The 22924-nt window shown below is 41.1% G+C and overlaps 1 protein-coding gene across 6 annotated transcripts in view; it reads right to left on the reverse strand.

Moving 5' to 3' along the window:
• Positions 1-3223: 3223 nt before the first annotated feature.
• PTPRZ1 (protein tyrosine phosphatase receptor type Z1) overlaps positions 3224-22924 on the reverse strand; it is a 211801-nt gene continuing 192100 nt past the window's right edge. For 4 of the 6 annotated variants that reach the window (XM_032791702.1, XM_032791701.1, XM_032791698.1 and 1 more), the window contains 12 exons: positions 22130-22264; positions 19109-19243; positions 18084-18247; positions 16100-16235; positions 13005-13151; positions 11719-11812; positions 11100-11173; positions 9761-9889; positions 8963-9109; positions 6988-7130; positions 5841-5976; positions 3224-4231 (listed from right to left, as the gene is read on the reverse strand). In XM_032791702.1, coding sequence (XP_032647593.1) covers positions 4091-4231; positions 5841-5976; positions 6988-7130; positions 8963-9109; positions 9761-9889; positions 11100-11173; positions 11719-11812; positions 13005-13151; positions 16100-16235; positions 18084-18247; positions 19109-19243; positions 22130-22264 — 1581 coding nt within the window. In that variant the 3' untranslated portion in view covers positions 3224-4090. Of the gene's footprint in view, positions 4232-5840; positions 5977-6987; positions 7131-8962; positions 9110-9760; positions 9890-11099; positions 11174-11718; positions 11813-13004; positions 13152-16099; positions 16236-17277; positions 17362-18083; positions 18248-19108; positions 19244-22129; positions 22265-22924 lie in introns of all 6 variants that reach the window. The other 2 variants (XM_032791696.1, XM_032791695.1) reach the window with 1 other exon arrangement.

Consider the following 22924-nt stretch of genomic DNA (forward strand, 5'->3'; position numbering starts at 1 on the left):
ACCAGCTCCGCACTCCTATTAGCCAGGAACTGGCCAATGGGAACTGTTGGGGGCACGGTGATGTGGACGAGACTTGCATGCCTTTGCCTAGGAGCCAGAGCTGCTGCTGCCTGCTTTTGGGATGCAATGCAGTCCATGATGCACCCTGGCTGCACCACTGACTAGGAGTTGCTGGAGGGAAGTCGCTATTCCAACCCTGCGCCCCAATCCCCTGCCTCAGCCCTGAGCCTGCCCAAACCCAGAACCCCTTCCTGCACCCCAAACCCCTCATCCCTGGCCCCACCCCAGAGCTGGTACCCCCAGCCCAGAGCCCTGACCCCCTTCCCACTCCCCAACTCCCTGCCACAACCCAGAGCCACCTCCCACACCCTGAACTCCTCATTCCCAACCTTGCCCCATAGCCCTCACCCCTGCACTCCAACCCTCTGCCCCAGCCCTGAGCCCCTCTCACTCCCCAAACCCTTCATCCCCAGCTCCTTTGGGTTATGAGCATCAACAATTTTCTTCAACTGGGTCCCCAGGAAAAAAGTTTGAAACCTACTGATCTATCATATTGCCCTCTTAGTTGCCTCTTTTCAAGCTGAAAAGTCCCAGCCTTTCATATGGAAGCTGTTCCATACCCCTAATAATTTTTGTTGTCCTTCTCTGTACCTTTTCCAATTCTAATACAGCTTTTTGAGATGACGCGACCAGAACTGCATGCCGTATTCAGGATGTGGGCATACCTTGGATTTATATAGGGCCATTATGATATTGTCTATCTTATTATCAATCCCTTTCCTAATGTTAGTTTTCACAAATGCTGCTTCATAGTGAATGGATGTTTTCAGAGTCCTAGCTACAATGACTCCAAGAGCTCTTTCTTGAGTGGTAACAACTAACTTAGATCCCAACATTTTGTATGTAGAGTTGGGATGTTTTCTATTGTGCATTATTTTGCATTTATCAACACTGAATTTCAAGTGCTATTTTGTTGTCCAGTTACCCAGTTTTATGAGATCCCTTTGTGACTCAGTACAGATCACTATTTACCTCTCTCCATTCTGAATACTGACCATTTATTCCTACCCATTGTTTTCTGTCTTTTAACCAGTTACTGATCCATGAGAGGACCTCTTATCCCATGACAGCTTACTTTGCTTAAGAGCTTTTGGTGAGAGACCTTGTCAAAGGCTTTCTGAAAATCTAAGTACACTATATACACTGGATCACCCTTGTCCACGGTTGTTGTTCCCCTCAAAAATAATTGTAATAGATTGGTGTACGGTTGCCAACTGTCTGATCACACAAACCCAAACACCCTTGCCTTGGTCCCTGCCCTGCCCCTTCCCTGACATCCTGCCTATGCTCCACCCCATCTCTGAGGCCCCGCCCCACTCACTCCTTCCGCCCTCCCTCCATCACTCATTCTCCCCCACTTACTTTCACTGGGCTTGGGCAGGGGGTTGGGCTGCGGGCTCTGGAGTGTGGGAGGGGGCTCTGGGCTGAACCTGGGGTAGGGGGTTGGGATGCAGGACGGAGTGCAGGGTGCAAGATCTGGGAGAGAGTTTGGGTGCTGGAGGAGACTCAGGGATGGGGGAGGGGGTTTGGGTGCAAGATGTGGGTTCCGAGAGGGGGCTTAGAGCCGGGGCAGGGAATTGGGGTGTGGTTGCAGAAGGGGGTTCAGGGTGAGGACTCTGGGAGTTTGGGTGCAGGAGGGAACTCAGGGCTGGGGCAGGGGGTTGGGGTGCAGGAGGGGGTGAGGCATGTGGGCGCTGGCCAGGCAGCACTTACCTTGAGCGGCTCCTGGTTGGTGGTGCAGCGGGGCTAAAGCAGGTCCTCTCCCAACTCTGTGGCCCCTGCGGTGGGGCCAGGGGGCTCTGTGTGCTGACCCTGTCTGCAGGCACCATCCCCAGATCTCCTGTTGGACGCAGTTCCTGGCCAATGGGAGCTGTGGAGTTTTCACTCAGGGCATGGACAACACACAGAGCCCCTGCCCCCTCCAGGGGCTGCAGGGATATGCCACCCGCTTCTGGGAGTGACGTGGGGCCAGGGCCTTAGCCCCGCTGTGCCTACTGACTTTTAGTGGCCTAAAATCCCTCCATTTGCTGTCAGTAGCCTCTGGGAAATAGAGCCTGATTCTGGGAGGCTCCCGGTGAAACAGGGAGATCTGGCAACCCTAGATTGGTGAGGCACGATTTCCCTTTACAAAAGCTGCATGGACTCTTCCTCAACATAGGGTGTTCATCTGTGTGTCTGATAATTCTATTCTTTACTATAGTTTCAACTGATTTGCCTGGTACTGAAGTTAGGCTGACTGGCCCATAATTACCAGGATCACCCTGCAGCCTTTTGTAAAAATTGATGCCACATTGGCTATTCTCCAGTCATCTGGTACAGAAGCTGATTTAAGTAATAGTTTACGTACCACACATAGCAGTTCTGCAATTTCACATTTGAGTTCCTTCAGAAATCTTTGGTGAATCCCATCTGGTCCTGGTGACTTATTACGTTTAATTTATCAATTTGTTCCAAAACCTCCTCTAATGACACCTCAACCTGGGGCAGTTCCTTAGATTTGTCACCTAAAAGAATGGCTCAGGCTTGGGAATCTCTGTCACATCCTCTGCAGTGAAAACCAATGCAAAGAATTCATTTAGCTTCTTCACAATGGCCTTATCTTCCTTTGAGTACTCCTTTAGCACCTCATTTGTCCTTTGGTCCCACTGACTGGCAGGCTTCCTGCTTCTGATGTACTTAAAAACTAACACCAAATTATTTTTTAAAGTCTTTTGCTAGTTGCGCTTCAAATCCTTTTTTGACCTGCCTAATTATACTTTTACACTTGCCTTGCTAGAGGTTATGCTCCTTTCTATTTTCCTCAAGTGTACAAAAGCTCCAAGCCCAAGTAGGTCGATCTTCTTCTGCTTCTAAAATCCATTCCCCTCTCATTGCCACAGCATTTCTCTCCAGCCTCATATCAGATCCCAATATGCCCCCTAAAAATCTAAAACCAACTGTGCCAAAGTAAACTGGTTATTGCTACACTAGCCTCACGAGAGCTCAATCACAACAGGATGGGGCAAAACCAACCTGGAGGAGGCAGATCAGAACTTAGCACTCATGAGTTTCACATAGGAAGTTTTTGTAACATGGCCTTGAGCCAGTAATATTGTTCTTTATAAGTGAAATGTCTTCAGTATTGATGATGCACAGTCTTTACTGTGCTAGGCATAGACTGGAATATTTATATTTATTTTTTCAATGCCTTAGGTAAAAACAATTAAAACAATGCCAAGTACAGATGTTATTCTCATAAAAACTTCTCATTTCAAAACAACTCAATTTATATTTCCCACAAAAAGTTAAAATTCCGTGCACATATATGAAGGTTAATCACCGAAGATGCACAATAGTATATCAGGAGACTTTGTTAAAATAAAAACAGATACTGAACTACATCATTATAACAATGCAATTACACAGAACTAGAAAACTGACTCTGTAGTAAAATATAAAAATCTACAATTATAAATATAAATTTGGTCCATGGAATCACTATAGAAGTATTTACAGTAAGTAACAGGTTACAAGTCTAAGCATCTACTGCAGTCTTAAAATGTTGAATATTATAAAGAACAGTATTTTATTTACATTCAACTATATTAAAAGGTATATGGATTGCTATAAATACAGCAAGTAAATTGGATACTAAAAACATGACATTTTTATTTGTAGTTGAGAACCCTCCTATCATCTATAAATATGATAAATTTTAAGTTAGAAGTAAAGCCAAATTGAAAACTAATACTGAAAAACATACCACAATTTCATTCTTAGAAACACTGTAAAATTCAATCAAGTTAGTCCAGACGTAACAAATGTATTACAAGAAATCTTTCAAAAAAAGGCACACATTGTTAATGATGTGAGTTCGGAAGTAAAATCATATGCCACAAGAATAACTATTGTTTGTTTGAACAGGAGAAGGGAACAGATCATATAATAACTGGACAGATCTCTCCCTGAATAATTTAAAAATGAAAACAACAATGCTAAATTCCAGGGATGACTGTGTGTGTGTGTGTGTGTGTGTGTGTGTGTGTGTTAGTTAAACTAAAGATTCTAAGCTTTCAGCTGCATTTCCATCAGGTAAAGCTGTGCCATTACTGTCCATGGATGCAGAAGGGTTTTCTTCTTGCCTCGTGCTAACCAGACTTAGGATAGCTTTGTACAGAAACTGGTACTGCTCCTACAGAAGAAAAGAAGATACGTTCAATGTGGTGCTCTAAATAATAATGTTTGATTATTTTGAAATACTTTTACACAAAAAAGTAATTGAGCCACTGATGAAGAGTCAATCTGGTGCTATCCAGCCCCCCTGCAGTCTACTGTGTGTAACTCATTAACTGATGTGTTAATTCTGTGACAAATAGCCCCTATCTGCATACAGTATGTAACTCAGTATCAATGGCTATTGTGTAGGTGCTCCAGGGCAGAATATTTGCTTGTGCATTTTTTTTAACATAGGGGGTGAAATCCTGGTTTCACTGAAGTCAATGGTAAAGCTCCTATTGACTTCAGCTGGGCCAGGATTTCATCCATAATGTGAAATGTTCCTGTAACTCTGTAGTAGTGGCACTAAACCTACTCTAGGTTTCCACTGGTGTAACTGACAACAGAATTCAGCACACAATTGTCCTCTCTGCAGTGAATCTGTATCTGTTCCTACATGGACTTCACTGGAGATTTCTAATTTAATACTGTTATCATAGAATATCAGGGTTGGAAGGGACCTCAGCAGGTCATCTAGTCCATCCCCCTGCTCAAAGCAGGACCAATACCCAGACAGATTTTTTTTTTTACCCCAGTTCCCTAAATGGCCCCCTCAAGGACTGAACTCACAACCCTGGGTTTAGCAGACAATGCTCAAACTACTGAGCTATTCCTCTCCATTAAAATATATGGAGATATACCTATCAAATAGAACTGGAAGGTCCTCAAATTCAGTCCCCTGCATTCACTAGGAGGACCAACTACTGATTTTACCCCAGATCCCTGGGTGGCCCACTCAAGGATTGAGCTCACAACCTTGGGTTTAGGAGGCCACAGCTCAAACCACTGCTCAAACCACTGAGGTATCCCCTCCCTCTTTCCAAAACCACAGTGAAATTGATCTTAAGTGATCACTCATGAGCATGAGAGATCAGGGTCTCAGTAGCAGTAGCAGCACACTTTTACTAAAAATTGATCCTAACCATACCAGAAACATTCGGGTGATCACTCAAGGGCAGGAGTGTCACCAGTTTTTTTGCCACCCTAGGGGGCAGAAGGTCCTGCCCCCGAAATACTGCCCCCGACAGAGGTGGCAGAAGGTCCCGCCCCCAAAATGCCACCCCCAACAGAGGTGGCGGAAGGTTCTGCCCCCGAAATGTCGCCGCTGCCCGAGGCGGTCAAAGATCCAGCCGCTGCTGTCGCTGCCACCCAAATGTTAGTGCCCTAGGTGACCGCCTAGGTCACCTAATGGATTGCGCTGGCCCTGCTCAAGGGTCTACTTGAAATGTTTGGGAGTGTGCCTGTATTCCTTGGTGAAATCAAACCATAATTTGCAGATTATAGTGCAAGTTTTGTAATGGTATAGGAAGTGCTTCACTTTCTGATTGACAATTATTAAATAATATTCCATCAAGTAGGCTTAATATATTTAGTTCTTCATATGAACACTTTATTTTGGAACACAGTTTTGCTTTAACCAATGAAGAGATTCACACTGAAAAATGTGGTTTTGCTGCTCCAACTCAAATTTTGCCAGAGATGATACATACATTGAAAAAATATACACATTTGGCTTATTTACTTACAATGTCTGTGAAGACTCCTGGCCTCATCAAATTTATCATCTTAGCTACCTGATAAACATCCATGGAATTTTCATTTTCCAGCTGATGCATGAGTGTTGTTAGTGCACAGAAAGTACCTGCTGTCACTCCTCCATGCCTTTTGAAAGTTAAAAACACACAAAAGAAATATTTGTATGAACTGGGTCATATTCTCACAGCTGGAGAAGATGCAGAAGCCCCCTTAGTGCATGAGGTGACACTAGAGTGACCAGATGTCCTGATTTTATAGGGACAGTCCTGATATTTGGGGCTTTTTTTTTATATGGGCTCCTATTATTCCCCACCCCCTGTCCCCATTTTTCACACTTGCTATCTGGTCACTCAATGTGACATTCTGTGCTGCACCTCTAGGAGATACAGCACATAGGGAGGGTGGCCACTATAGTGGCTTTATCCTGTTTTTGCACCCTTCTGATTCTTGGCTACTTCAAGGCTATCACTGTAATTTAGACACCCCTGTGGCCTGTCTTATGGCAGCCTTCATGGACTTCCCTATGGACAGCAACACAACCAGGAATCTCTGCAGCACTGTCACAACACAGCCCCAAAGGCAAGTCCTTCTTGCTCCCATGCCTTTCCTGCCAGATCCCCTACCCCAGGGCTTGAGGAGGTCCTCAAGAGGCAGCTTTATGGCTGTCTACAGTGCCTGCACTGAGAGAATCCTTCCACAGCTAGAACCAGGGCTTTTTAGGGCTCCTTTATGCTGCTCTAGCACTTTTTCCCATGGTAAGGGGGCCAGAGCAGGGGTGAGGATCTCACCCACTGTGATTTCTAAAGACCAATGTCTAAATTGTGTTTTTACTACTTGCTATACTAAAAGAAAGACACAAAAATATTTACTCTCCATTGGATGGAAACTGGTTAATCTTTCAGATTATCAAAAAACAAAGACCCAAAAAGAGAACATTCTTGATGCTGAATCAAGTGTTTCTCTTGCTGACGCAGCTAAAATAACAGGATGGTTCTCCTGCTTTTATTATTTGCACTCTCTATATGCTTTAAGCCTAATTTCAATGGATCAAGCTCTTTATGAGAAATTAGCATGAGTATGGTGGAATAATGCCCATGTATGTAGTACCCAAAGCAAAGCGAAAGTTACAATGCTTACTCATCATGCACTATCATGGGTCCATCTCTGTTGGAACTTTCTTCTTTTATGATACTTATAAGTTCAAATGTTTTACTAATAGGGCTATCAGGATTTGGCCATTTTGGACACTGAAAATGCTTCACTTCGAGCACATAGTCATCCTAAAAGGAAAATGTCATGATTAATGCTTTTGCATAAATCTAGCTCCTCAAAGAATAGACTGTCCTTGTTTGGTGTCTTGTGGAGAGCTGCGTACACTGTCAATGCCTAACACACACAAAATAATTTCTACAATTTTCTTTTTTTTCTCTATTACAACAGGAAATTGGAGTTTCTTATGAGCTAACAGATGCTCCACCAATAACCTAGCAAAAATGTTTTTTCAAGACGAACATATCAAGCCTTAAATTAAACCCTAAGAACTGAGTCTTGCAAGGTATTGACTTCTAGCTCTACCAAAACACTTGTGTAAATGCTCAAAATTAAGCATGTGAGTAGGGTGAAGTCAATGGATTAGGCGAGGGTGCTCAGTAACTTTCAGAACTAATCCCTTAAATTCCTGGGGTTAATTTGGTAATACAACCACATTTAACCTAGAATTTCTATGATGTTTCTATGAAAATTAATAGGGCATTTGTATGATTAAAACAACAAGGCATTTTTGGTGTCTCTGTATGTGTAGTTATTGTGTTCTTGCAGCTATAGCATTCCATTCATGCAATTACTATTACTTATTATTTGTATTATCATTTATTATAGTATGCAAAAACCCAAATGGGAGCAAACCTTCAGTACTTTGCACACACATAGAAACATATGTTCTATTCCCAAAGAGTTTACAATCTGTGTCCTGGATCCACAAAGGTATTAAGATGCCTAATCCCCAGATTTACACCCCTGTGAGATGAAGCTATGCTGAAGTAAATTCCCATTGTACACTAGCCCTTACTCTGGGCATCTGGAACCTATCTCCTGCCTGAGCCCCAAGGCGATCCACAAACTGGAGGGAGATACATATTCACACACCTATCTTGCCTGCAGAGCCCTGTCTGGTAGGCAAACTCAGAAACTGGCTAGCACAAAACAGCTAGGTGGTAGGGCTCCCTTATATCCTTCAGCCCAGTGGTTAGGGAGCTCACCTGGGATGTGGGAGAGCACCAGATCAAGACCTGATAGAAGGGATTTGAAGAGTGATTAAGTATCTATTAAGTGAGTGACCTGGTCACTGCTCTATGGATTATTCTAATGTGGGTCTCCTTCAATCTCTCCTACTGAAGTTGTTCCACTTAAACAATTGAATAATGAAATATTAATTGGGCCAGAGAAAAAGTGAGAATCACTATGTAGTCTACTGATAAGCGCACTTTCCTGAGAGGTGGCAGATCCATGTTCAACTCCCTTCATCTCATCAGGCAGATTGGGGACTTGAACCAAGGGGTCTCTTGCATCCTTGGTGAGTACCCCAACCATCGGGCAAAACACAATAAAGGAATCCTAGTTTATTCTCCACTCCCCCTGATTGTTTTGTGTGGAGCTAGGCAGCCTCTGAGCATGCTTACCAGCTCGGGTCTGCAAGGCCTGCCTATTTTCCCCCAGAGACAGGCGTCTCCCTTCACTCCAGACTTCAGCACCTATCTTTGTGAGAGGGATGAGATTTAGGATACACTTCTCTCATCAACATCTTTAAGCCTTTCCTCACCTAGTGGGCTGGCTTTTGGGGGTCAAGTTCTAAGCTGCCTACCTCTCCCCATTTGTTGTATAGGGCGCCTATGTGCCTAATTAAGGCTTTGTGGATCATAGTTTATTCCAGTGTTTTCTAATCACCTAAAGGTTCGGTGTTGTGAAGCTCAGGAGCGCAATGCCTTAGTCCCTCTGTGGATCCTGGCCTGTGTGTTTAAAGGACCTCGCATATTCTTTTTTTTAATGTTAAAACCTTTATAATTTAACTTTAACAAATCAAATCCCCACAAGTGTACCACTTTAATGATGTTACCTGTGTAGCTTCTAGAATAAAGTCTTGGATTATAAGCTTTTCCTCACTAGATAGACACTTGTGTTCTTCAGCAATCATAGTAACTTTAAAGCTCTCACAATTTATAGGCTCATCTTTGTTTGGCCAGTAAACAAATTCATCCTCAGCCTAAAAAAAAGCCACAAAGTTAAATAATTTTCTTTCTAGTTCTCATAATAAAACAATCCAATGTAGATGCTTTGGTAGAGAAATAATGCAAAATGTATATAAGTGACAGTCTTAAAGTTCAATTCATGAATCTAAATTTGACAGGATTAAAAATGTCTTTTCTTGCAGGCACAATTATTTATAGTTTTCAGAAGTTGCCCTGATCACTAAGGCTAACTTAAAAGTCTTTCCCATTTATGAAAAGAATAACCTTCATGAAATGTTTGCAGAGAAAATGACACTGTAGATTTTCGTGTTCACAGCTATTTCTCAGATGACAGAAATTTCTCTCAAGCATTTGCATGACACTCCTCCAAAATGCACACTCATACACTGTCCCCTTCCCATGCCTCAGGTCTTACCCAAAACATAAAAATAAACCCTGAGATGTTTCTACAGCATATGCCACTAGTCCTTGAAGAGTGCATTTGCTCATTCTTAATGTACACATACAGCTCCAACACTTGAGCGTCTCTCTCAGTTTTTACTCAGATAAACTACTATTGACTTCAGTTGGAGTTTGCCTGAATAAGGCCTGTTTCGTGTTTTTAAATTAGGATACTATTATAGCCTACATTGGATCAAACCACAACAATTAGACATCAATCTTACCATGTTCTGACTATCAGGAAGCATGACTATTAGCTGAGCATTATGGTCCCATATCATTCTCCAGAAATCCTTGATGGTATGTAACAGAGGATGCTGGGTAATAATGAATTCATTACTTTGATAATAACCCTGCAAAACAAAAACATCAGTCTGAAAATTGATGTCCATCAATATATATATTTAAAGGAAGCTTTCACTATACAAAGATGGAAGTCTAAAAAACAGAGCTAAATTGGCCTGTATTTCATGTGACTTCCAGGAATAGAAATCAATGTATGTCAAATGGAAAAGGAGAAAACCAATAAAAAACAAATAATAAATGTTCAAATTTTCCCCCTCCCCCCAAAAATGTATTGCAAGCAGCAGAGAGATAATGGTGAACTGCCAACTCAAAATAAAAATGGGTATTAGCCCAGACATATGTACTGATTGCTCTGCCCTGGCCAGGTTTCTGCAGGGACTCTGGGTACACAGCAAAAGAATAAATTCAATTTCTTAAAATAATTATTCTTTCTGTGAAATCTTCTAGCATTAATTATAACTTCCCTGCTTTATGAAAGAAAGTCCAGACATACCTGTCAAATGTCACTCATCAAGAGTGACAGCTTCTGCTGTCACTCTCAGGTATGCCTGGTAAAATGCCATGCATAAGCAGGACTGCAGGCCTTGAGCAAGGTTTCCCATCAAGTCCTCCTACCAGCTGGCAGAGGCCTCTCCTAGAGCTTCTGAATCCCCAGCCAAGGCTTTCTCCTCCTCTCTCCCCCACTCACTGTGGCCAGCACAGTGGATTCCACTCTTGGGAGATGGCCATGGTATGAGGAAGACAACAGTGAAGGGGTTACAAAGGAATCCAAAGGAAAAAAATGATGCAGGGGAAAAAGCGGAAGGCAGAAGGCAACACTTTGTGGCTCCTGCACAGGCACTAAAACATTCATAGATCGGTCCCTGCACATGATCAGGGAGGAAGCAAGGCTATGGCTCCCCTCCCCCAACATGTGGACACTGTTTTTGCCAGAATGATTCACTGAGGCTTGAAAAAACTTGGTAGCTTTAATTAACCTTTGAATCTCACCCATAATTTGTGCTAAATTGTACTATTTTAAAAGTGTTGTGTGTTCTTACTGTATGCTGAATCAAACTATAATATGTTTGAGTGGACTTAAAAACAATTCCAGTGCAGCATCCACCATGGAAGAATGGAAAGTGTGAAAAATGAAAGAGAAAGCAGAGCATTCCTTCAAAATAAAGACTGTGCCACTAACATGCAGACATCTGTCAACTCTGAAAATATATATAGCAGTATAGAGTATTTTTCAGCAGACCAGACAATTTGACTTACCATAATATAGGAAGCATTGATGTAGTCTGTACCTTCACCAGATAGTGATGAGATACCCACTCTAGATCTTTCCACTGTAAAAGAAAGTTGTGAACTAGTCTATACGTTGTACTGTCTGGCTTATGTATTATAGTAATGATAATAAAATAAAGATCCATCAAACAGGATAAAACATCACCCAGCTCTTTAGCTTCTTCTCCTAACAGTGGCTACATAGGGCAGGTCTAAACTACCACTTATGTTGATATAATGTACGTTGCTCAGAGGAGTGAAAAAAGACACCCCAGAGTGACGCAAGTTACAGTGACCAAAGTGCTGTGCACACTGGCGCTATGTTGGCAGGAGATGCTCTCCTGCCAGCATAACTTGCGCTTCTCATGGAGGTGTAGTAGTTGTGCTGAGTAGTTGTGCTGACAGGAGAGCTCTCTCCTGTCGGCATACAGCATCTTCATCAGATGCAGTACAGCAGTGCAGCTGCATCAATGCAGATGTGTTGATGTAGCACTTTTAGTGTAAACTACCCCTGAGTGTGAAACGTTATTTCACTAAAATTACATTACAGGAGTCATGGACCCTCTGCCCCACTGCCATGGAAAGCAACGGATTTGAAGAAGCCTACCAGGGATGACTGATGAAGTTCTGTTCTTTTCTCTGTTACACTGTTTCAGTGCAGTAGAATAATCACACTGCTGTATATTAGATTGGCTCAGTAGCTGAAACAATAGGAAAAAGAATCCTGTTACTGTACGATGAAGAAAATAGAGATGAACTGTAGAGTTAGTTATATTAAAATCAGCTTACAGTAATGTCTTAATTAGATCAAGTATTCACATTTTTAATATTAATACTCTAATAATTTTGCCTTTCAAGGGAAAGGAAGAGTAAGGGAAACACCCACTCTCTGATATTATTTGGTTTGTTGGAATTTGGCCTTCAACATTTCCTCCCATTTACACTTGGGATCCAGTCTGTCATATACTTTCAGCTACGCAGCACTGTTAGGGGATTCCCTTCTGAGCTCACCAACTCCTAGTTTCTCTGAAAGGGTCATTGTTGAGAAATCTGAGGTTCTGCTTTCCTCCAGGGAGTGACTTTGCAGCATTACCCAGGAGAGAGGGACACACTGTGAATTCCTATTAATAAGCCTGGTTTATTCCTACTCAGTCATTAATTATATTGGAGAAATACGAGTACTGTGCATGTGTGAGTAACGTTCGCTAGTAAATTAGAGCACTAATTCAGTTGTACCATATAACCCAGCAAGTATGAAGGTGGGATTTGTTTTCCTGAATTAAAATTTGTTTGAAAAGGCAGATTTCTCACTTAATGAGCCAGGTTCACCCCAACTAGCAAACCTGTGTCAGCCACTAGCACTACACCTGGGTGCCATGATGGCAGTGGCTGTAGCAGGGGTGTGTTGAATCAGTGCCTCCCCCATCTTCTCCATGCCACACCTCCTGCCCAGCCAGGGCTGCCTACTTTTGGGGCTGTACTGGCTGGCTCTGCCTACGCTGCAAAGCAGATTTCAGGCAGCTTGTGCCACTACAACCCCTTTCAGGCAGTCTTTCCACCACTGGGGCCTCTCTAGCAGGGACACTTCAGTAAATTGTGCCCAATATCCACCTTTTAGGCTGTGTTTCCAGCCCTTGTTTTTGTGAAAACATGGCTTGTTTGAGGTTGAGCTCATTATTAGGTCTTTTTACCCAAGATGTGCTATGTAGTTTTGTGCTGCTCTAGATCTAGTCTCAGCAGTTATGAATAGGGAAAACTAATGGAAAGCTGTCGTATAATCAGTGACTTCATCTAGTCTCAGACTTTTCAAGCACACTGTTTACTTGTAATGGGTCAGAGTATGAAAATGACACTGCCCTGACACTTTTCATTTTGACATCCATGAAAGCTCACCTTGAATTGTTTCTCCAGTTTTGTCTTTCCCGTTGGTCCAGGTATTAAGAGAATATTAACGTAGGCATGAATGTGACTGTCAAGAACTTCTGTTTCTTTACTGAGTATGGCTTCAACCAGGGCATCATGAATAAAGACATACTGCTCCTAGTAAAATAGCAACAAACATCTTAGGTCTAACCATTGTCAGATTGCTCCCATGAACACCTTCGTTGGTTAAATTGCAACAGTTGGTTCACAGCAACCTTTCTATATGATTATGAATTCTTCCCATCTTACTGCTATGATTTAGTCTGTTGAAAGTTTATTTAATTATGTAACTGAAGAGAACTCAAGATGTGCCAAAAACTTCTTCAGATGGGGTCTGGGAGCCAGAAATTCCCTGCCAACTATGACAATGACTCTCCATTAACTGGGTACCATCAAAAAAAAATCTATTAGTCTTTGCCACATAGTAGTGTGTGAGGTACCACAGATCTTTTGTATAATTAGACTAGGAATAACCGTGGTAACTGTGATATTTGTTGGCTAATGGTGAGCAGTGTAATTAGAGACAATCAGGAAGTCAAGCGTCTTTTTAATTGTTTGAATGGCAGCAGCAGAGCCTGGCTTTCCAAAAATATACCCTATGTATACTGTACGGCTCCTGAAGGGGAAGGCCTCTTAGATGTGATCACAACAGACTGTGTCCCTTTATACTGAAATTTAATATTAAAACCCAGAAGTCCAACAAAATCACATTGTGACCAACTCCACCCCTGTAGCCACACCCTACACAGGATTAAAATAACCTTTGTATGAACTATTAATATTGCTGTCCTTAACACAGACCCCAAGAGTTAGTGGCAGGTCCTCCATTGAATTTTGTGAGGTCTGACCCGATGGAGGTATATATGGAATTTACAGACCTTTTTAACAGAAAGTTCAGGTTATTAGCTGATCATTTTCCATTAGTCTGGTTACATAAAATAAAAGGCTTCAATAAAGTCTCATTCTCCAAGAATATGATATGGAAATTGTGCATACAAAGGGAAAAGAGAACATGGTGGCAGATGATCTGTCCAGGAAAGAGGGCTCTGATTTCCTGCCTCTGGGTCAGCAGTGGCTAACCCTCTTGCAGTTTTATAAGGGGGAGGGGCTGTTACTGAATTCACCCCTGTATTCACACCCTATTACACACTATTGTAATAATCTTTGTGCTAAATATGCCTTGTGAGGTATCATCTGAAAACTAATAACTCACTGGTCAATAATAGCATGATGAAATGTGTATAGCAACATTATATGTAAAGTTACAAATTCCATCTGAATGACGTTGGTAGCACATGTTCAAACCCACATAGCCTCAATGAGGCAAGAATGGTCAAGTGGGTCTTAAGCAAAAGAATATGTGTTTACCTCAATTTACATATAAGTTGTAAACAGGATCCTCAGAAAGGGAGAGGGGGGAAGATAGGAGACAAGGAAAATTTGCATTTCAGCAAACAGAAGTGAAAAGAAACAATGTGCAACCTCTTTTACCACCAGACACCATGTCTCCTTTATTGTTTGAATGAACTTTAACTAGGGGTAACCTTCAGGAAAATGCATTTCGAAGGGTGACTGATCTACAAAAATGAGAGGCAAAAACACCTCAAGTTATCTCTCCCTCAATCTCTCTCTTTTTCTTCTAAGAACACAAAAGAAACAACCTCTGGACTTTAGGAGCAAATCCTGACCTGAAACTTAGTCAGCAATGTTACTGGAAACCTGTGGTAAGAATTTCACCTTGAACCAAGTCTAGTTTAAATTTAGTACTGGGAAGTGTTTATCTTTATTTCTTTTTCTGACTTTAATGCCTCATACTTGTACTCACTTAAAATCTTTTTGTACTTAAATAAACTTGTTTTATTCTTTAATCAAAACTAATAGTGTTGTGCACGCTGTTGGTGACTCCATTTGGTGTAGCAGACTGTTGTACGTTGATCCCCTTAGAGGGGCAATGAACCTAATATGTCTGAACTGTCCAGGAGAGGGCTGGACAGTGCAGAACACACATTTGGGAGAGGGGAGGGGAAATTGGGGACTGGGAGTGTATTGGGCTCACCCTGCAAGTAGTAACCAAGGCTGCTGGAAGCCAGAGTGTGGCTGGTGTTTGCTGAAAGGCTGCTGGGAACACTTGCTGGGCCAGAAATGTGGCTATACACAAACACTCAGGGTGTGACTTGCATGCTGGAAGACTGTGAATAGACCAGGTGGGAGCTACAGCAGCAAAGCATTGTGAGGCACCCAAGTTTGCAGAGCAGGTGTGACACAGTCCCTCACTGGTCTGAATTGCACCCTGAAATGTCATACTCGTATGCAATGCATGGCTGGTGTTGTATCATATCCCCATCTGTTCTGAGAGACCTGCAATTCCTACAGCCATAGGATGAGTTAAGAATGGAATGATAGCCTGGGTCAGAATTTTCCAACCAGCCTCTTACTTAGCTCTATTCTGCTGTCTTCCTTGCCATCACAATAAGCTTCTCTCCCCCAGTTCCTACGGCTATAATGTGTTCCCTCTCTCAACCATTTTAACACTTGGCTACTTTCTTGTCTAGTTCAGGTATTTCTGAGGCATCTATCACCATGGTATCTAACCACCAATAGCATCTGACTCCAGCTCTTGAGGTCTGAAATAGATTTCCCTATCCCAGTCCTATTTATACCCATTGTTTCTCTTTGACATAACACCATTCTGTCGATCTTTGTGCATCACTGGTCCAATAGCCTTTTTATACACATCATTTAATGCTTCAATCCAGATTACTGAACTATGGACAATTCTATAAATGAGCTCAGATAAAAATGCCTAAAACTCCCCCAGAAAAGTGCATATGTTGCCAGCCGCAGCTGCAGAGGTCACTTGCCTGCTCATTGCTTAAGGGAGCCAAGAACAAACTCTAAAAGCAAAGGAGGGAAACCAAGCCAGCAGGAAAATCCTGGGTGGTGATTGGTCACCATCCTGCCTGTCAGAGTAAATGAGGAGGAGGAACCCAGCGTCTGTGCTGTTGCCAACTGAGTCACAGAAACTGGCTTCAGTTTACTTACCATAATGCACATTCTTTTCTTACCTCAGTCTGCACCAAATAGTTCCTTTGTGTACGTATGTGTTTTAAGAATCCAAATATGTTGACTGTCCCTTCGTGCTGAATTTGCTGCAGCATGCTGTCCAATACTATGTATGTACCTGTTCTTCCAACGCCAGCACTGTAAAACAAACAAAAAAATGCATCTGAGTTGGAAGCAAGGTGAAAGAACTCACGTGGGGTGAATTATTGCTCCTTAGATATCAGTTTTTCAGTGCAAACTCTTACATACCTATATTACATATAAAATATCCAGTTATTCTTAGTGTAAGGAAAGTGATGAAGAGGAATCTCTCCCCTTCCTTTCTTTCATCTTTTATTAAAGGGGAAGACTTATTTCTCCTCTCCTTCAACCATTCTCCCTATGTCCAGTTATTTAACACAGTCTTAGATCCCACAGTGATGCATATGGTATTAAAAACCTCAATACATAAACAGCTAGTTTCTCATAAATAGTTTGGGATAGAGTTGTAAAGTCAATATTCTGCTCTTTGTTATATAGTCACAATTCCATTTATGTCCATTAGAATTGTATCTATGTAAAAGTGCAGAATTGAGCACCAACATAGTAATGTAAAACTGAATAGGTCCAGGTTAGCAGCACACTATTAGACTCATTAAAATACAAATACAGATGATCAGGCTCCATATGCCCGTTAGAAATGATAAACATGAAATAACAAAAGCACTGAAATAAGAAAATAATTAAGTAAAATTTCATAAAAATAAGAGTATTTTCACCTCAGTGTAACCTGGAAAGGTAACAAGAGAAGTTAGTCTCATACCATGAGATTCCTTCTAAACTCCATTACAATCCAGAAACAAAAACCAAGAAGTTTATAAAACTGTTTGCAGTTAGAACCCTGAAATTTGTACTTGACCCAGTGGAGAGGTCTGAATGAAGCCATACAATTTAGCATTGTTAAAAAATTATTGAGGGCTATCACATTGCTGATCTCTCTGCAACCCATTGGAATTTATCTCTGTGTTGGTATTTCTGGAAAGCTCCAATTTTGGACTTCTGAAGAACAATCAGAGGTGGAGATATCAGCATAAGAAAGAAAACTTGATCATTTTTTTCCAGTACAAAAAATGTTTCAGTAAAATTAGATCATCCCAAAACAAATTATCTTCAACTTGCAGGATTTCTCTGGCAACTTTACCTGTTGGCTTCATCAGTCTCAGCTCCAGAAAGACAGAATTCATGAGGAGGTTCTCTTTTCAAATGTTCCATCAAAGATGAGGTACTATAGTAGAAAACCAGAACCTGCTTATATATTTTCCAATAATCTGGTCATTCACTGGTACTGTGAAGTAATCCCAGATCCTGTAAACAGTTTTAAACCAACTTTCCCTGGGTTGCTTCAGTCTCAGTGAGCACTACCGGTACATCTGCCTAAAACTTGCAGCACTATCAGAGCTCAAGTAGTTTCCTCTGAACTCTCCTCTATTTCAAATCATTGATAGAGCATAGAATAATGATAGAAACAGCAGAACTATAGTTTAGCAGGTATTATATTCAGACTTCTTTTTTGCATAGTCTCCTTTTAGAACTACAATGCATCCCTGTATCAAAGACCATATGAGCTGAAAAAATTAGAATACATATTTTGGCAGAAGTGAAACAATTACTGCAATACATGTATCAGGAAAGTCCTTAGCTACCCAAATTGCAATATATACATGCAAAATAAATTAAAAAGAAAAGCAATTTGAAAAATATATGTGTAGCACAGAGCAACATCACATTGTTACACTCACCAGGCGATTCATAGTGCCGGCATGGCCAGCTGATTATTCAGCCTTACAAAAGCTACAGCTACTACATAATAATTTAGTGTTCTTTCATCAGTAATTATTAAATAATTAAAGTGAAATTCTGCCTATAACACCATTGAAAAATTATTTTTTGTGCAAAAAAGCAATGCGATAAAAATCAGAGTGAACTTTATTGTAGTAAAAACCACACCTGCAATGAACCACAACAGGCCCCACAGCATGGCGCTTAGCATATGATGCCTTTCGCACAAATGTGAGGACGGGCAGAGTATATTCTGGAACACCCATATCAGGCCACTGGGTATAATGATATTGAGTAACTACACGTCCACTAGACCTTCCTTTCTGGGAACCCTGAAACAGAAAATAGTTATATAAATAAATAGACCAAGTCAGAGCAAGGCCATCTTCTCACTGTTTTCTTTATATACTTAATATTCTATTTTGCAATTGAATTAATATAGTCACTATTCAGTATACAGCACACCGGACCCCTAAGAATACTGGTAGCGAATCATACAGTTATATGTACTATAATGGCCAAATTGTGCCTTCCTTATTAGGAACACAAGGGGTTTTTCCACTGACTTTATTGAGTCAAAACGCATGCTGCTTTTGGACTTCATTGGAGCCAGGCTTTGATCTGCCTTCGTTAAGGCTACTCCTGATTTACAGCAGTCTAAGTGTGTATCAAGCTCGTATTTCCACTGGGATGCTCAGACAAGCGTACCTCCTCCTTCTCCCCAGAACAGCTCTGCCTCTTAAACTGAAATGGAGCAAACATTGCTGAGCAAAATGATTTAAAATCAGCCTACTTCTTTTTTGTTAGACTTTTTCATTCTGAGACTTCCCCCTGCTCACTAGTCTAAGTGATGTCCACAGCAACAGACTTGTAGGACCACAGCTCTTCCCCTGCCGGTGGTATTACTGCTGCACTCAACTTGCTTTCTCCGAGGGCAGAACATGTGGCCTCAATAGAAATTTCCCTTAATAAGTCTAACTGGGCATTAGATTGTGGTTATACAGCTGTGAGATCATCATCTCCACATTTAGAGAGCACTCAAGTAAAACTCGCTGTGACGTCAATGGGACTTTTGCTTTGGTAAGAACTGCAGGATTCAGTCTTGAGTTTGTACCAAAACAATTGACATTACAAGATTCTGAAAGTCATAAAACATCCCTGTGTCCAAGACATGCTTTTGGGATATCACAAACCTTTTTGACCTTGGTGTTTCTAATAGTAAAATTCCTCACGGTGTAATAAGCAAGTACATGAACACTCTTCTGAGTGACCAAAAAATTTCCATATTCTTCGCTACCATCAGCAGGCCAGTACTGGTCACACTTTCTCTGCCATAAAGAGAGAACACAGTGTCAAACTACAGAGTTAAAATGAGCAAATTTAAGGGAACTATAATCTACAGAAGTCAATGGAAACTCCAAGGACACATAGCAAAGGTTGAATTTGTCCCTTACTGTGTGTCTGGTTATCTCTGCTATCTCCTTATCAGAGCAGGTGTTTATTTTGAATCTCAAAGTTGGGTTTTGCATTTCTTTCACTCTCTTCAGAAGCAAGAATGTTGTAGAAAAGAATCCGTATAGACAATTATTGACCAAATAGCCCATTAAGTATTAACTATAAAGAATTCAGATCACCCCATGACGTAGAAGAAGCTGCAGAAAGGGAAAGCATATTTACAGTGCCTCTCCTACAGTTCTTCCCTCAGTTGTCTGGGGATGGCTGTCTCTTGGAGAAATGGAGTCTACAATTACAGGATAGGTCAGGACCCTGAGAAGATGCCAGGGGATGATAAATCCCTCTGCATGGATTGCAAGGGATCTCCTAGCAGCATCTCCACTCCTGTGTTGTCTCTGCTACTGGCTTCTCCACTATAGCTATGAACTAGGGGAAACTAATAGTGGTGTGACCAGTGGTAAATTCACAGTGGTGAACTGTTCCTGAATTTAACCTTTGCCAGAGAAGCAGGCTGTGCTCATCATGTGGCCCTATACATAGCTTCATAGAGTCCACAGCCAGAAGGGACCACTGTGATCATCTAGTCTGACTCCTGTATAACTAGGGCCCTACCAAATTCACAGCCATGAAAAACACATCATGGACCATGAAATTTGGTCTCTCCCCTCTGAAATCTGGCCTTTTGTGTGCTCTTACCCTATACTATACAGATTTTATGGAGGAGACCAGCATTTCTCAAACTGGGGGTCCTGCTCCAAAAGGGAGTTGCAGGGGGGTTGCAAGGTTGTTAAGCACCCTTATGTCTGTGCTGCCTTTAGAGATGGGCAGCTGGAGATCAGTGGCTGTTGGCCAAGCATCCAGCTCTGAAGACAGCGCCCTGCCAGCAGCAGCGCAGAAGAGTGGCAATGCCATCCCATGCCACTGTTACTTCTGCATTGCTACCTTCAGAGCTGGACGGCCAGAGAGTGGCGGTTGATGACTGATGGCCCAGCTCTGCAGGCAGCTGCGCAGAAGTAAGGGTGGCAATTCCACTCTGACTTCAGAGCTGGGCTCCGGGCCAACAGCTGCCGGTCTCCAGCTGCCCAACTCTGAAAGCAGCACCGCCACCAGCAGCAGTGCAGAAGTAAGGGTAGCAGTACTGCAACCCTCTCTACAATAGCCTTGTGACCCCCGCCACAACTCCTTTTTGGGTCAGGATCCCTACAATTACAACACCATGAAATTTTAGATTGAAATAGCTGAAATCATGAAATTTACCATTTTAAAAATACTATGACCATGAAATTGACCAAAATGGAGCATGAATTTGGTAAAGTCCTGGTATAACACATTCCATAGAACTTCCCCAAAATAATTTCAGGAGCATATCTGTTAGAAAACATATCTAACCTGGATTTAAAAATGGTCTTAGTTTAAAAATCTACCACAATCTTTGCTAAATTGTTCCAATGGTTAACTACTGTCACTGTTAAAAATCTACACCTTATTTTCTGTCTGAATTTGTCTAGTTTCAACTTCCAGCCATTGGATCATGTTATACCTTTCTCTGCCAGACTGAAAGGCCCATTATTAAGTATTTGTTTCCCATGTAGATACTTAGAGGCTATAATCAAGTCACCCCTTAACCTTCTCTTTGTTAAGCTAAACAGATTGAGCTCCTTGAGTCTAAGACATGTTTTCTAATCCTTTAATCATTCTTATGGCTCTTCTCTGAGCCCTCTCCTATTTATCAACATCCGTCTTGAATTATGGGCACCAGAACTGTACACAGTATCCCAGCAGCAGTCACACCAGTTCCAAATACAGAGGTAAAATAATAATAAAAATAATCTCTCTACTCCTACTCAAGATTTCCATGTTTATGCATCCCAGGAATGCATTAGTCATTTTGGCTACAGTGTGACTTTGGGAGTGTATGCTCAGCTGATTATCCAACACAAGCCCCAATGTTTTTTCAGAGTCACTGTTTTCCAGGATAGAGACCTCCCATCCTGTAAGTAAGGCCTACATTCTTTGTTCCTAGATGGATACATTTACATCTAGCCACATTTAAATACATATTGTTTACTGGTTCCCAGTTTATTGAATGTTCCAGATTGGTCTATGTATGTGCCCTATTCTCTGTATTATTTACTAGTCCCCAGAATTTTGTGTCAGCTGCAAATTTTATCAGTGATGATTTTATGTTTTCTACACCTCAACCTTAGGGTAGCTGGGGGGCCTGGAGAGAGCAGACCAATAGTTGCAAAATGCCCAAATGGTTGTTAATGTAGCTATTCTTATAATTTTGGGTTATTATAAACTTGCTTTTACCTTTACTGAATTTTAAGAGATATTTATAATTACTTTCATACACATAATGCGTGGAGATTATAAGAGCTCACATACATTTGTTTTTTGTTCCTTTTCTGATTAGATGAAATGTTTATGTTTATTAAGGAAATCCCTTGGAAATCTCTTCTTTCTGTCAATCAGTGATGGACATCAAGTGTCAAAGAAGATGACACCTTGTTAGCCATAAAATCATATTATTTCCAACTGTGTTTACATAGATTCTGAGATGCAGCATTATGGCTTCTATTTGTATTAATGGTCTTATTATTTTCTTTTATACTATGTTTTGAAAGACGTATATAAGTATTATTGTGACTTCTGCTTTGTATAGAATATTTGATACAAGTGTAATCGCAAATTTTAAATGTACATAGGCTGTATATGTAGGAACCACTTGGTGGAAATAAAAAGAAATGGATTCATACCCTTCCTTTCTCAACAAGATTAGTTATCATCACAATGACTTCCACATTATGCTCCCAAATCATTCTCCAGAAATCTTCTGCTGTTGATTTTAATGGCCCTTGAGCGGCAATGTAAGCTTTTGGCTTGTTGTAGCCCTAAATTAAAATATAAGAAATGACACTTGTTAATGTCCTGTTTGTATAAAAACGGCGATTGGGTAGAGTATATGACATTTTATATATGGATACAACAGAAAACCTCACACAACTTCAGGTATTTTTTTATTTGTAACAATTTCATTCACATAAAGCCTGTGGTACCGGATACAATGTAAATGGAATTATTATGTTAATGTGTAAAATTCTGACCAAGGGAATAATACCTTACTGTGTATTAGATTACTCTACATTCTGGCAGAACACTGACATACTAATGATTTGAAAAGATCTGTTATGATATTAGTGTAAGAAATAAACCAGCATAATTCACAGATAACAGGTTTAAAGAAGAGGGTAACTAAAACTGAAAAAAAATGCTGTCCCCTTGAGACCATTATCCAAATGGCATATACATCTCATGAGATTATCCCAGATAGAAGAATTAAGTATCTATTACATATATATATACTAATATGGAAAATACTCACTCTGTACTTCCATACCATGTACTTTATGGTATAAAAAATCATCAGCTGTTCTGAAGCCTCTACAATAACTGAACACAAGAACATGTGTTCAAGATAGAATCTGAGATTTACCTTCATATTGATGGTTTGCGGATTTAAGTCAGATCCTTAAAGAATCTCCTATTAAAGA

Source organism: Chelonoidis abingdonii, chromosome 1, assembly GCF_003597395.2.
Source record: "Chelonoidis abingdonii isolate Lonesome George chromosome 1, CheloAbing_2.0, whole genome shotgun sequence".
Lineage (NCBI taxonomy): Eukaryota > Metazoa > Chordata > Testudines > Testudinidae > Chelonoidis > Chelonoidis abingdonii.